This window comes from Plutella xylostella, chromosome 19, assembly GCF_932276165.1.
Source record: "Plutella xylostella chromosome 19, ilPluXylo3.1, whole genome shotgun sequence".
In the NCBI taxonomy this organism is placed as follows: domain Eukaryota; kingdom Metazoa; phylum Arthropoda; class Insecta; order Lepidoptera; family Plutellidae; genus Plutella; species Plutella xylostella.
Window position 1 is genome coordinate 7403771 of NC_063999.1, and position 14091 is coordinate 7417861.

The 14091-nt window shown below is 38.8% G+C and overlaps 2 protein-coding genes across 3 annotated transcripts in view; one reads left to right on the top strand and one right to left on the bottom strand.

Moving 5' to 3' along the window:
• The window catches only part of LOC119690639, a 28398-nt gene extending 16753 nt beyond the window's left edge, over nucleotides 1–11645 (top strand). Inside the window, exons 4-5 of one of the 2 annotated variants that reach the window (XM_038106395.2) lie at nucleotides 9308–9400; nucleotides 10299–11645. In XM_038106395.2, coding sequence (XP_037962323.2) covers nucleotides 9308–9400; nucleotides 10299–10406 — 201 coding nt within the window. In that variant the 3' untranslated portion in view covers nucleotides 10407–11645. The remainder of the gene's footprint in view (nucleotides 1–9307; nucleotides 9401–10298) is intronic. The other variant, XM_038106396.2, reaches the window with a different exon arrangement.
• LOC119690635 (probable beta-hexosaminidase fdl) overlaps nucleotides 1–14091 on the bottom strand; it is a 74476-nt gene that overhangs the window by 38909 nt on the left and 21476 nt on the right. The window contains exon 2 of the mRNA XM_038106370.2: nucleotides 6809–6854. The gene's annotated coding sequence lies outside the window, so the exon portion shown is untranslated. The remainder of the gene's footprint in view (nucleotides 1–6808; nucleotides 6855–14091) is intronic.

A 14091-nucleotide genomic window follows, 5' to 3' on the forward strand; every position in this document is an offset into this window, starting at 1 on the left:
CAGACACAGTTACTTTCGCATTTATAATATTAGTTAGGAAGTTAGGATAGTTAGGATTAGGATGTCAGTCAAATATGTTGGCTTTAAAAGAAACATACATTATTCAGAAAGACTTTGATAGATTGTAATGAAATTTTACAATAGCTTTATTTGAAACAGCTAGCAGTTGGAACATATCATTATCAATTATATACACTATGTTTAATTCACCGTCGAAGGTAATTAAACCACTTTTTGAACGCCACTCGCGAAGAGGTTTAATTCTTCCAACCAGTTTCCGCTTTCCGCCGCGCGTGGCGCCACACGTCAACGAGCGCATTTACCCTGATTACACGCTTACCGTTGTAACTGCATTCACATCCACTAGTCCCCCACACCGCATTGGCAGACCTCTCTCCATAATCCTATTCAATTGCATCACAGACTATTTTCGTCTGACGGTATCAGATGCCAAGTGACTAGTGCTATGAATGGAATATGCACGAGGGGTTAACAACCGCACGGCGATATCCAGGCTTTGTTTACTTGCATATTAAATAAGCTAATAGTTTTAATTAATTGAGTTTACGAGTGTCTAAGTGCTTTTAGTATCGAAAAGAATGGAATGCAGAGCTGTTATATAAATGAATAAAGGCTGTTTTAATTAATCAATTTGTCAACACGTTACTTTGTACTACTAACACGCGTTGTTGCTAGCCATCAGGAAATTTCTGTTGTGGGTTTTTTAAATACAATATTTAACCTTGACATTTAGGGTTTCACTTTCATACGTTCATATTTCGAGTGTTTTGGAAAAATATGCGCCCTGAAATAGACTCCTTAAATACACACGTCAAATTTATAATAACACCGGACGTTTGTGTGGTTAAAAAGAGTCAGAGTGGCAATACCACGGAGCGCTTATTTATTCTCCTCATATACGTCAGGGTTGGTCACACTGACGCACGTCACTCTCAATCACTCACCCCAACTTGTCCCCTAATGTGACGTAAATAAAGACTGTTTACGTCGGACACAGGGTTGCGTGTACAGCCAAGGCTAAATGGAATGCCTGCAGGTTTGTCGTGACGTAAAAAATGTAACACAATAAACGTAGGTGAACGTTACGAGCGCCAACGAAAAGTTACAAGATGATTAATAAATGAGACTAAAGTTTAGGAGAACACGAATTGTTTGTGACAGAGCGGGACGCAAGCGTTTCGCATTATACCTTGCAATAACTTAGGACACGTACAGAAGGTCCATTGTCATCTTCTCTCTTAAGGAGCACCACAACACTATATGTACAGTCAGTACACTACACTAGTAACACTATAAGAAAGGGCAAGGGCCTTCCTCATTAATCCACCGGTCTATGTTGCGTACTGCTCGCGATAAGTTTGCTAGTTCATAGTCTCTGAGAAATCTTCAATAAAATATAACACGTGTATGAAAATAACCACAATGTATCGCGTCATCGTCAATCGTTAACGAGGCGGGCAATCACATAGCGATACCATTAACCGAACGCCATTAAAAGGACCTAAACAAAGGTTTTATTGCCTACGTAAGTGGCCTTTTTAATTTAACCCGATTCTCGAGCGATGGTTTCAGGGTACAGTGCCGTAAAATTCAGTGTTGAATGGTGAAGAATATATAAAGCCGTATCAGGCAACACCGAACCCGCAGCCAAACGATGCGATGGTAGTAAAAAAAACAAGTCTTGTATTATTGGTTTTCCTGTACCGCCTGTTGGTTGGCTGGTAGAAAATGCGTTAAGCATTAAGACCTCCTTTTATACACTTATATATTCTGTGCAAGTATTAAATAAATAATGTTAATCCTTGCATGTAGATGAATCCAGAGCAGACTCACAACACAAGCCAGCCGGCCACTTAGTATATTCACATTCATGCATTTAGGTTTCATCACGATTTCTATTACCCGTATATTACTGAGAATCTTAGCTTAAAGCCCGCTTCATACTCTCTTCGAGAGGTTTTGTCTCGGGTCTCGAAAACTATTCACTATTAAAACTACTGGCGAGCTCTGCCGAATAAGGCCTCTAAACTCTCGTATTCGCTGCGTCTCGTGTAGTTTTCTCGAGAGTCTGGAGCGAGCTGAACTCTCTCTACTATTCTCTGTTGCACTGTGGCGAGGAAGGCACCAGCGGGCCAATTAGGGCTAATGTGATTTTTATCAGCTCGGCAGCGATTAGCGCTGCCCATCCGCGGCGCATTTCCGACGGAAGGCTCATTTCCTTCAGGGGCATGTCATCTACTTTTCTAGTTCGCCAACTTTCCTAGTTCACCCACTTTCCTAGTTCACCCACTTTCCTAGTTCATCCACTTTCCTAGTTCGTCCACTTTCCCACTTCGTCCTCTTTCCCACTTCGTCTACTTTCCTACTTCGTCTACTTTCCTACTTCGACGACTTCTCTATTTGTCCACATTATCACTTCCTTCACTTTCCGAAGTAGACGCACCTCATTTACTTCGTCCACAGAAGGGCTCTCTCGATGGAGGATGTCTGACATGGGAGCATAGATTCCGATTTGTCCTTCAAAAGTACAACTATAAAGTCCATTATGTCACTGGAACTTTTTCATTACTCGCGAGTGTTTAACCTACTCGAATAACAGAGTTGTATGAAATATCCGCATCGGACTCGGTATACCCAGAGACGAGTGAAGCAATCAGAATAGCCCATTTGCACCGCCAATGAGCAGAAATTATTATTGTTAGCATGGGAAATCTTCGGTGGAACGCTGCCTAATAATTCATAAACTCATTCGTTAAAGTAACCGCTGAATTAGAGATGTTATCTGTGGTTATTATTTCTAATCTGTGGAGCAAAGAATAACTTTACCTTGTTTATGGGTGGCTCTGCGGAATTTACGGATATTGTTTCCCATTCCTGGGGGTTCGTTCACTGTTCATAAATTGAGGGGGGATTATGTTTTTATATGGAAAAACGCGTTTGATTTTATAGCGTTATAGTTTTCCTGCGGAAAAGTTTGATAGGGATCGTTTTTTCGTTCATTCTGCCTCATATAGCTATTAGAAACGGCCAGTGTAAGGTCATCAAACATAGAGCTCCCTCCATAGCTCTTTCTTATAGCGTCATCATACACATTATCACAAGCAGGAAACAGTTGGCAAAAACAATCAGATCATATCAAATAGGTATATCTAAACAGATGGTAATATACGAATCAATTTGCAACGCTATATCGATTGTGTAAAAATATGAGCGGTGGAGTGAACAGATCCAACTGATCACATAACATTTTATACAATCCGAAATATACAAACAAAAAGTAGCTCACACCTCACTCCACGGTAGTTTTCCGAAAGTCTAAAATCGGATTCGAGAGCATCCTAGAAAATTTGCTACTGAGCAGCTTAATCTTGTTTGAGAAACTGCACTGTAACAGCTAAAATAAGCTGGTCATTGCCAGTTGTGCCTCTCTACTGTAGCACTGCATGCTACGAGGACTTTATTAGCAGGCTATAAAGATTATAATCGCCTATTAAGCAATATTATTAAGTAGCTACATCCTTAAGGCAAGTGCTGAGCCGGCTAACTTTAGCTAATCCGCTGTTGAATGATGTTTGTCGCAAACTAACTTAAACTTTTTGATCGTAAACAACTGAATTCGGTTCAAGTTTTACTGCGTTATCGCTCCTGTTGCTATGACTCAGTTGAGTTATTTAACTAGTTGTTGGACTAAATTAACTGGGGGTCGATATAATCGGCAACTGACAAAAGTTTTATATACTGCCATGTGGAGTTCATATTTCATCCAGTCAGCGGATAAACTTTCAGCATTTTCAGCAGGAAAATATCAAAATGTTATGAGTTTAAAACATGTTTTAGGTGGTATATTTTTATACATATTGCTGTATTACGCATCAAACATAGCCTCTTAGCGTAGCTAAACTTTTTTATAGTTAATGAAGTGGTGAACCTGAAATACCTAACCTTATTGCCTGACTATAGACTCTATGATTAGTTACCACTGTTTACCGGAAGACCCCTGCTATCACTCGTGGTGTGACGCGGCTAATGCGTCCCCCCGGGGTCACTGTAGCCTGATCAGCCGTCGCCGAGTACAAACTGTAAAACGCTCTGCTCTAAATCGTAGCTGCTTCAAGCGGTCCCATTAAGCTGTCAGCGCTTTAGTGCTGGCAAATAAACGGCTGTCCTTCAGCAGGATAATGCTGAGAGCTCATGTGGACGGGAATTGAAATGCATTTCATTTATAAAGCGCTGCCGCGCTTAGTTAGCTTAGGCGCGCAGGCGAGTAATAAATTGGTGTACTTTGGGGACGTAATTAGGTTTACTTGGTACTATTTTAGATGGGACACTATTATTGTTATTACATAATACCAACCTACATGCACGAGCATAAAGTGATAGATCGTTTTATCAGGGGTAAACACTTATTTTTATAACACGATCGGAAGTCGATAAAAAAGCCATTATCCAGTCTAGCTCATACCACCTAATAGGTCCTATAGTACCCGTTCGCCATGCCAAAGATGCATGGTTCAGTGAAACCGATCCAATTTAATAGCTAGAAGGCATCTGAGCTCCTAAACCACGGGGGGGTTTATTCTCGACTCTAATAGATTTAACGATCGAGCTGCCGACGAAATGCTGCGATAAAAATCGAATTTGCGATAATTGGTTTCCCGCGAGCTAGCGAGATGACGCGCGGTGCAAGCGGGTGCAGGGATAGGGGCCTCGGCATCGCTTTGTTTTGAGACATGCGTGTGAACCCTCGTAGGTATAATGAGTAGACCGCTTTTCAATGTATATTTGCTTTCAAGCTACTATGGCAAGATGACGGCACTCACCTATCTTCGCGGCCGGGCGGGGCGGTCGCGGCTGCAGCTATCCGGCGGATTCTTTTCCGGGGTCCTTCGGTAATATCTGGCATGATTGTACTATATTATGAAATCTCGAGAAATTGGTATTAGCTATCACTTTTGCACTGACCCAGCAGGAGTAACTGTGTTCTGTGAACCTAGCAGTCAATGCAGTTATAATATAGTCTATGAGTCAATGTAAATAAAAATTTAAATGTTTTTTTTTTACCAAAAACCATAGATAAATACAGAGGTGCATTGCCCCCGTTTCCCTGACCGCGGCGAACACTAAGTGGCTATTACCGGAGCACCTGATTACAATGCGTACGAACCACCCTCTGTGGTTAGTACCGCTCCACAGTCGAATCCTTACCCACTTTGTTACGACAAATGGTTCGAACCAGTGAATGGGAGTCGTGTATTTTAACCCCGACGGTAAACAAGGAGTATTGTTAGTTTAAAGTGTTTGTGTATCTGAGTGTTTGTTTTAGGGTGTATCTGTCTGTGGTAGTGTAGCTGCCAAATGGCTGAATAGTTTTTAACGTTGAAACTAAATAAGTAATAATTTGAATTGCAGGTCTTGTCCACTGCCCAGAATATTAACAGTCGTGTTTTTAGTGATCATCACCAGCCATCATCGTCTGTCCCACATGACTACGACAAACCTCTATTCTAGATCTTTCTCATGCAAGACATTCAACTAACTAGTTTAGTGCAGTGGTTAATTAAACCTATTTTAATTGTAACACAATTCCTTTACCTACATAACTAAAACGCAAAGCCATGCCAAGAAACGAAACAATGAATAAATGAAATGCTATGAAACTGGCAAACCGGTATCGGTCGCTACGATTTAAGGCTGCGGGTACACTAAGCGACTATTACCCGCTAGTGGCGGTAATCATCATTAGCCTATAGCTGTCCACTGCTGGACGTAGGCCTCTCCCAAAGCACGCCACTGGATGCGATCTTTAGCTTTCCGCATCCAATCCAATCATAACCAGTGACCTTTTGCAAGAAGCCACCTTTCGCAAGTGAGCCACCTTTCGCAATAAATAAATTAAATGCTATGAAACTGGCAAACCGGTATCGGTCGCTACGATTTAAGGCTGTGGGTACACTGAGCGGCTATTACCCGCCAGCGGCGGCGGCGGCGGTGGCGGTAATGACGCGTGAACTACCCACTACCACAAATTGGCTGAGCCTCTCCAATCGGTCGATCATTCGAATCGAATCCTTATCGAGTTGTTACGTCTAACTCGATTATGTGATCGACCGTGGCTTGGACTCATTGACTTTGAAAAGACCCATGTTTCTTGTTAGACATGACGAATTATCGATTTAATATTATTCTATACCTTCCTTACCGTAGAGGAATATTCTTGTGTAACAGTAACAATCCATTGCATGCATTTCATATACAGGGTGTTGCAAAAGTTTGTTATATTTATATGCGAAGTTAATTTTGGCTTCAGGTACAAAACTCTCATCATGGTAATATAATATTGATCGGGCTCATTCAGCAATGATTGATTGCATTCGGAAAATACTCGATGGAGGCAGTAAAAATAGGACAAAGTTTCCAGCAGTAACACAAATAGCATTTATTTATATCGGGTTTCACCCATCTTTGTAAAATAAATAATATCATCCATCAATTTATTTTTTACCACTAAAAGCATTGGTGGAAGACTTTTTAAAAGTGCATTGTATTCAATCGATAAGGAACAAGTTCTTTACTTTTTAACAGACTTCGAAAAAAGGAGGTTCTCAATTCGTCTGTATGATTGTAGTATGAACCTATGTATGTGTTTATTTTATTGAAAGGTAAAGGATATGTATGCCCAGTTTATCTTTCAGTGAATTATGAAGTCTGATGATGTGGTGATATCGTCATGGAAAACTCTTATTTGATGAGTTGAAAACACTGTTCAACTTTGGTATTCGGCACTCACCATCTCACTATAAGGCAGTGTTCAGACGCCCGTCCGCTGCAAACATCTGAAATGAAGGAAACGAAATAAATTAGCAACATTATATTTGAGAAATACTGTCTTGTGTTATTACGGGAGCTGAGTGCTACATTATTTTCGTGGATCACATTGCGTCAGCGAAATAAACACAATATTTTTCTAGCTCTAGTGTGGCCCTATGAAAACTGAGTTTTTATGTGTCTCCATAAAACAGGAAGTTAGTATTCACATATGGGCGCCGTCTGCTGAACTAATACTGTGTGTATGCCGTGTGTGCGGTATATAAAGAGAAAACTTTTGGTGATCGAGTAGTACTAATCCAATACTCCTCTTACCGTATTAGACGACCGGTGGTCTAATAGAACAACACGGACTGGTATTAATAATGGTTTTAAATATTCGGTGTTTTACTTGTATGTATGTATATTTTACTCTTAAGATTTTTTGGCGATCATCATCATTGTCAGCCCCTATCTGCCCACTGCTGCTCTTCCGGTCCTGTGCGAGTCTAGTCCAGTTTGGCAATAGCAACCTTATGTATTGTGAACATGTTCACGATAGTTTTTGATACTATTCATGAAATAACGAAAGCTATAAAGTCTAAATAATTACTTAATCTCCAAGCTTTGTTGCAATTATTGCACATACAGAGTAGAGCTCAGGCTAAAATATAATTAGCTGCTTGGATTATGTTGGTATACCCAGGGGGTACACTCTGGCTTTGAGAATCCGTACTTAAATAATATAGCATTGTTTGTCTTTGGTTCTGACTAGTTAGGCACAGGTATAATCATTTCTCTGGAATATTATTAATGCCGTTTTTCTTCTCAGATAAACTACTTATCATATGACACGTACCTACCGGTTCTCAGGGCCACCTCCAGCCACCCTGGAAAAAAATGTAGAGCACCTATTTTGTTAACGACCGAATATTGTATGTTTGTGACCCTGACTGCTTTGCCGACGGTCCTGGGTTCAATTTCCGGCAGGGACAGATATTTGTTACTCGGGTCTTGGATGTTAATATGTATGTGAAAATGAAAATGAAAATGTTTTTATTAAAATATAAAGTTTACCTTACATAACAACATACTGTGATCCTCACACTAGGTAACACCTGTATCGTGAGAGATCAGGTTCGAACTTATACAAAACAAGTCATAAAGCCCGGTTTGTCACGCAGGACGTAAAATGAAACATTTTTTTAAACTATTGAAAATAATGAAGGCATGCATATAACAAAAATATATATTGTAATTACGTAAGTATGCTAAGTTAAAACCGTAAACAAGCAAATATAGAACACATATATAAATATATAGTAGATACAAAAAAAAATATAAATAAATAAATAAGTATATATATTAATCAACGCACATTAACAAGTTCTCTGCATCAGAGTACGATAATTCGGTCAACCAGCGGAGGGCTACCAATTTGGCTTCCCTCATGGATAGATCCTTTATATCACACTGTTTGGTGATTTCGTTATAGATATGCGCTGTTACAAAAGGCGGAAAACGTTTGGCAAACACTGTGTTTATACAAGGCAAAGGAACCCTAAACACCCGCTTCTGTATCATGTCCAGGAAATCGGTAGAGTTTATGGTGTTTTTGTGAGTGACGGTGAATGTTTTGAGTATATAAAGTTTGCGCACACTGAGAAGTGCAATCTCCTCATAGAGAGCTTTTGTGGGATGTCGACGTGGCTTTTTTAATAATACCTTAAGCACTGATCGTTGTGCTCTTTCAACTGTTATCATAGTGGTCTTGTGAGCACTGCCCCAGCACGATATGCAGTAAATTAGAAGAGATTGACACAGGGCGAAGTACACCGTTCTCAGGGTATCTAGAGTGGCAACTTCTCTAAGATGCCTCATAATTGGTATGATCCTTCTGATTCTTGCGGATAGCGCTGATATGTGGGAGTGAAAGTTTAACTTTTGATCCACGATAACACCAAGATATTTTATTTCCGGAACATTGGCAATACCCTCACAGTCACACTGTGAGCTACTGCCATTGCAGAAGTGTATTTTAATTTTCAAGTTATTGGGAGGTTGTGAGGCTTGTGTTATTCGAAATGCCAGATATTTAGTTTTATTTGTGTTAAGTGTAAGTAGGTTGTTCTGCAGCCAGTCAGCTACCAACGACATTCCAGCCTCAGCATTAGCGAACGTTTGGGCCCAGGTATTACCGTGGAAGATAGTTGCTGTATCATCGGCGTAGCATATTAAATCGGCCTTTTTAATAGACAGCGAATGAATATCGTTCATATAGATGATGAATAATGTTGGACCCAATATACTCCCCTGTGGTACTCCAAAAGTGACATCTTTAAGCGTATGTATCTGTGTAGATATATCAGCTGTCCGATACCCATATTACAGGGCTCTGCCTAGCTTGGGATTGGATGGCCGTGTGTGAGATGTCCCCACATATTATTACAATTAACAAATAAATATGATATGATGATCTCAGCAGGTGCGCGAGGAGCTGCCGGTCCCGGAGCCGCCGCCCGCCTACGACACGGTGGTGGAGGACTTCACCGACAAGGAATGTCATATACTACGGGTTAGTTTGATTTTTTTATAGCCATAAGTTTTGTCGAGCGCTGCTGCCGCTACACGGGTTTGTTATCGACGTAGATAAACATCACTAGATCGCGATTTGCCATAAATGCGCCCCTGTATCCGCATCGTGGGCTTGGGCGGAAACGGATTTTAAAATTTTGTATCGAAGATAAAAAATAAATAATCTTGTATGTATCTTGTAAGTTAAAGTTTGGAAATTGTGTAGGTATACAATGTACAAAGTTAGTATGGAAACGCATTTTTTTACATATTTTGAAAAGTCGAAGATCAAAAATTTATCAGTTTTGCAACAACTTTTGCAACACATGCATAAGTTCATGGGTCGCGCACAGTTCCATAGTATGATGTCACGTATCAATATATTTAAGTGTTTCACAATTTACTAGTATACAATTTTATCGCATACATAGCTATTTGAATTTTAAGCGTCGGCGTCGCGTCGTCGTAGCAATTTGATCTCGTCATAAATTTTAAGGCGACAAGGAATATCGTGTATTGATGTGAACGGATGCAATATAATTCAAATAAGGAACACTTTCTTCATTGGAAGGAGACCTGAGCCCCAGCAGTGGGGACGTGATGGGTGGAGATGATGAATCGTAACGCAACACCCCAAAATCTTTTACTGAACTTGACAATCCTAACTAATATTATAAATGCGAAAGTAACTGTGTCTGTCTGTCTGTTACTCTTTCACGCGAAAACTACTGAATGGATTTGAATTAAATTTGGTATACATATGGTCTAGACCCTGAGAAAGAACATAGGCTACTTTTTATCCCGGAATTCCCACGGGAAAACTTTGTAAAGCGAAGCGAAGCTCGCGGGAACAGCTAGTGGTAACTAAAAGCTTCTCATCCAATACTTTATTTTTTCAGGAGGTAGTGACAGAGCCCTGTGCCCTCTGCCCTCCACCGGCGCCGCGGCCAGACAGCGGCCTACCGTCTTATGAAGCAGCCGTCATGCTCAGGGACACCAAGTTATAATCGTCTACGGAAACCCTTTTTACATTCCCCTGACGTGGCTACAAATCATAATGACATTCTAATTGAGATTTTGCATACTGATTGCTTTTTAATATCCACCGTTAACTTTCTAGCATTTAATTTCGTGATTGAGCGGTCCAAATGTTATTTTTACTGTAACTATGTAAAATATGAATGCTGTCTAGATAGCAAGTTATATACGTTACAGAGTTATTTTATGGTTCCTTTATAACTTAAGACTTAAACAACTATGTTGAAAATAAATAAGAACACCATACATTTAATCTACTTTACCTATATATAAAGCCCATTCGTGGCCTAATATTATTGTAACGTAGGCTATTATACCGGTAGTCATAGAAAAAGCAAGTCGTTGTAATGTTAGCAGGATGTGTGGTTTGTCAATCTTATGACTAGAATAAGTTACTTCTAGATATAAAATAATGATTTCTTGATTTAAAAGAATATTTCTAACACGACACCTAGTTTGTGACTTCACAGAAACTTTATTATTGTTTATGGTTGTATGGAAAAATTAGGCACTACCAATGACGAGATACTGATAATCGAAATTGGTCCAGGTTCCTCTAGCTAGGATTTTTTTAAATTCAATAACTTCAGCTTGGTTATTAATTCATTTATTTGTCTTGATTTTACCTACTTATTACGATGTAAAAGCATTTTTAGTGCAATTTATAATGCATTTATTTTTAACTTTTCTTCATTGCACTATTGCACACTCACACAAGTGACTATTTTGAAGCATTTATGCAACTGTAGAACCTTTAAATATCCCTGTAATTAAAAAATATTGTTTGCATATAATTTTAATATTGTACCTACATAGTTGTAAGAATATTTAAACAATGTAAAACTAGCACCAAATAAATGCTGTGATAGATATTAATGTATTGTAAGTAGTTCGCTTTTTATCATACTTATGGTTAATGTACAAAAATGAGATATATTTTTTTTCTCACTTTAATCTACTTCGTAGATATTATCAATATGTGTTTCAGGGCATTAATGCAACACATTGCTGTTATATATATTTATATTTTTTGTGTAATTCAATTTGATGAATGAATTTAATAAAATATGTACTTACCTATATCTTAATTGGAATTGATTTAGGTAATGTAGCCTAAAAACCATGGTTTTGTCAATTAATTGTTAGCATCGCACTACTTGTAGTTATAAGCCATAATAATAAAATACATAGGAGCTGATTACACCAAACACTGTTTTTATTTTATTTACTTAAGTACCTACATATTCCATAGGTAAACGTATACTCTACCAAATCTGTTTGGGGTTTCAAACGTAGTAGTAGGAACACTAGTCTTTAGTAAAGTCAAACCTTACAAACGACTAGTTTGCTAGGCATAGAATGAAAAAAATACTAGGTAGGTATTTGTAATACTGGCAAATATGTGAGGAAACGGGAAATTCAATATGTAATCATGTTACCCTTATTTTATTGATTTTTATATGAAATTAATGAAATAGATTTAGATTAATCTGACTGGACAGATTTTGTTTGTAATGTAATAATTACATGCTCAAGAATCTAAATAACATTTAACACAAAACTTATAACTAGATTAAGATTTATTATCGATCGATCGGTGACAAAAAAAAGAGTCTTGCAAAACTGCAAAATTCATCTTTTCTACTTTTTTTTTGCCAGTATGGAAACGGACGGAGCTCCTCTTACCTCACCTTATGCTCCGCAATATCTGCGCTGTGGAGAGGTAAGAGCTACGGCTTGTGGAGATATGCAGTGCCACTTGATCTATCTTCTAGACTTCGAGTGGGATCTTGAATGTGCCAGCAAAACTGAACATCGAGGATTCAAATATTATAAATTATACTATGTCATGATTGGTGCTATGTTACGGTGTTGGTTTAACCTAAGATTAGACGGGAGGAATCGTTTATGTTCGATTATTTTATTAGCGTCACAACATTAGAAATTCATTTCAATAATGGTATAGTTCAATCAATATATTTAATCAGAAAAAACTCTCCCTGTATTTTAGAGCCAATGGGTTGTTGAAAAAGCAGGAAAATTATTTAATCGGTTGTGAAAACTCCTTTAGCTAACCTGAAGTTTTATTATGGGGTCGATATTATTGTGCATATTAATATCTACTTTTAATTAAAAAAAATTACCAAGTTGTGAACAAATTGAATAAGCACAATCCTAAATCCATAACTATTTATTCATCCATTGTGAAATCCAATGGCTTGGCTATACTTTGAATAGTCACGACGTCTTTAAAAAGACCTTACTAACTAGTTTGGAACTGCAAAGCCGTCCAGCTAACAGCTGACTACAGGAAAATGTGAAAGCTCAAACAGATCAACTCCGGTGAATAATTGAAGGAATATTAAATGCCATTTAATAAGTTGATGCACTCGACCTTTACAAGTTCTTATATTAGAAATACTTCGGAGAGAACAGTTTGCGAATTATCCGAAGACAATTTAAAAATTCATAATGTCATTGCGACCTGGTAGGTAGTTACTAGACCTTGTGAGTAAGCAAAAACTAACCTTATTTCGTTGGGTTACAGGTTTTAGAACGTGTTTTGTCTTCAGAATTCTTTGAGAGCTCTTTGACATTGTCATCGTAGATGCATCAAGACTTAAGGCCTTGGTCTCCTATTTACGCCGTAGGTCGCGCCCAGCGTCACGCCGTAGGCCGCGTCACGATGCTCACTATAGAAATGTACTGATGCGGTCTCCCTCACACGCCGACGTTGGCGCGTAGATGTTATGAGTATCGTGACGCGGCCTACGGCGGTGACACTTGACGCGACCTACGGAGTAAATAGGAGACCCGGGCAGTGCTTAGAATTTGACGTCGTCGTCGGTAAAGCGTGTCAGGTTAAGTTGATCAGGGTTTTTCTGCTAATATGTTTCTATTGTAGTAAGGAACCAGTCATGTCTTGTGTAGCTTAAGATACGCGGTTGTTAGTGGAGAACCTTTGCATTCTCAGGACAACAACAACTGTAATTTGGTTTAGATCGATTAATATTGATCAATGTATACTGAAATTATTTGCAAAATAATCAAGTGTATCAAAGACATAGAATTAGAGATTTCATGGCAAAGGTCGTTACAGAATATTATAAAATACTTTGTGTCGCGCTGGTTTAGCACCACCTAAATATGAAATACCTAATAAAGATAAGGCGACGATTGTCACCTCTAGAAAATTGAGCTACAATGTCGCCTGACTGAACTAAAGCGATACGACATTTGAAAATGCTCCTTTTGGCCTTTTTCATAACCGTTTACGATTGTAATCAAGTTGTGAAAAAACGTTTAAGCTATAAGTTTCCCTCATAATATTTCATTTTGATGGCTCCGGTGTCACTTTAAAGGAACTACTTGAACCACGTAGAAACATTAATAAAACTGTGAAAGAGCGTATTTGTATTCATAGGCGGCGACCAGAAATACTTTATTTAACCCTCTACCTTCCTCTGTCCTCCGCTTTTCTATGTCCTGCTCCGGTGACTTAGAAGGAAGTTTAGACGTAATGCGACTTTAAGACTGTTGGAATTGAGTCCACGTTTGGCTGAAGTTCTAAAAATATTTAAGGATCAAGGTTAGTTGAGAGTTTTATTTTGTCGTAGCACAGCTTTGGGCGCAGATGCAACTGTGTAACATTGT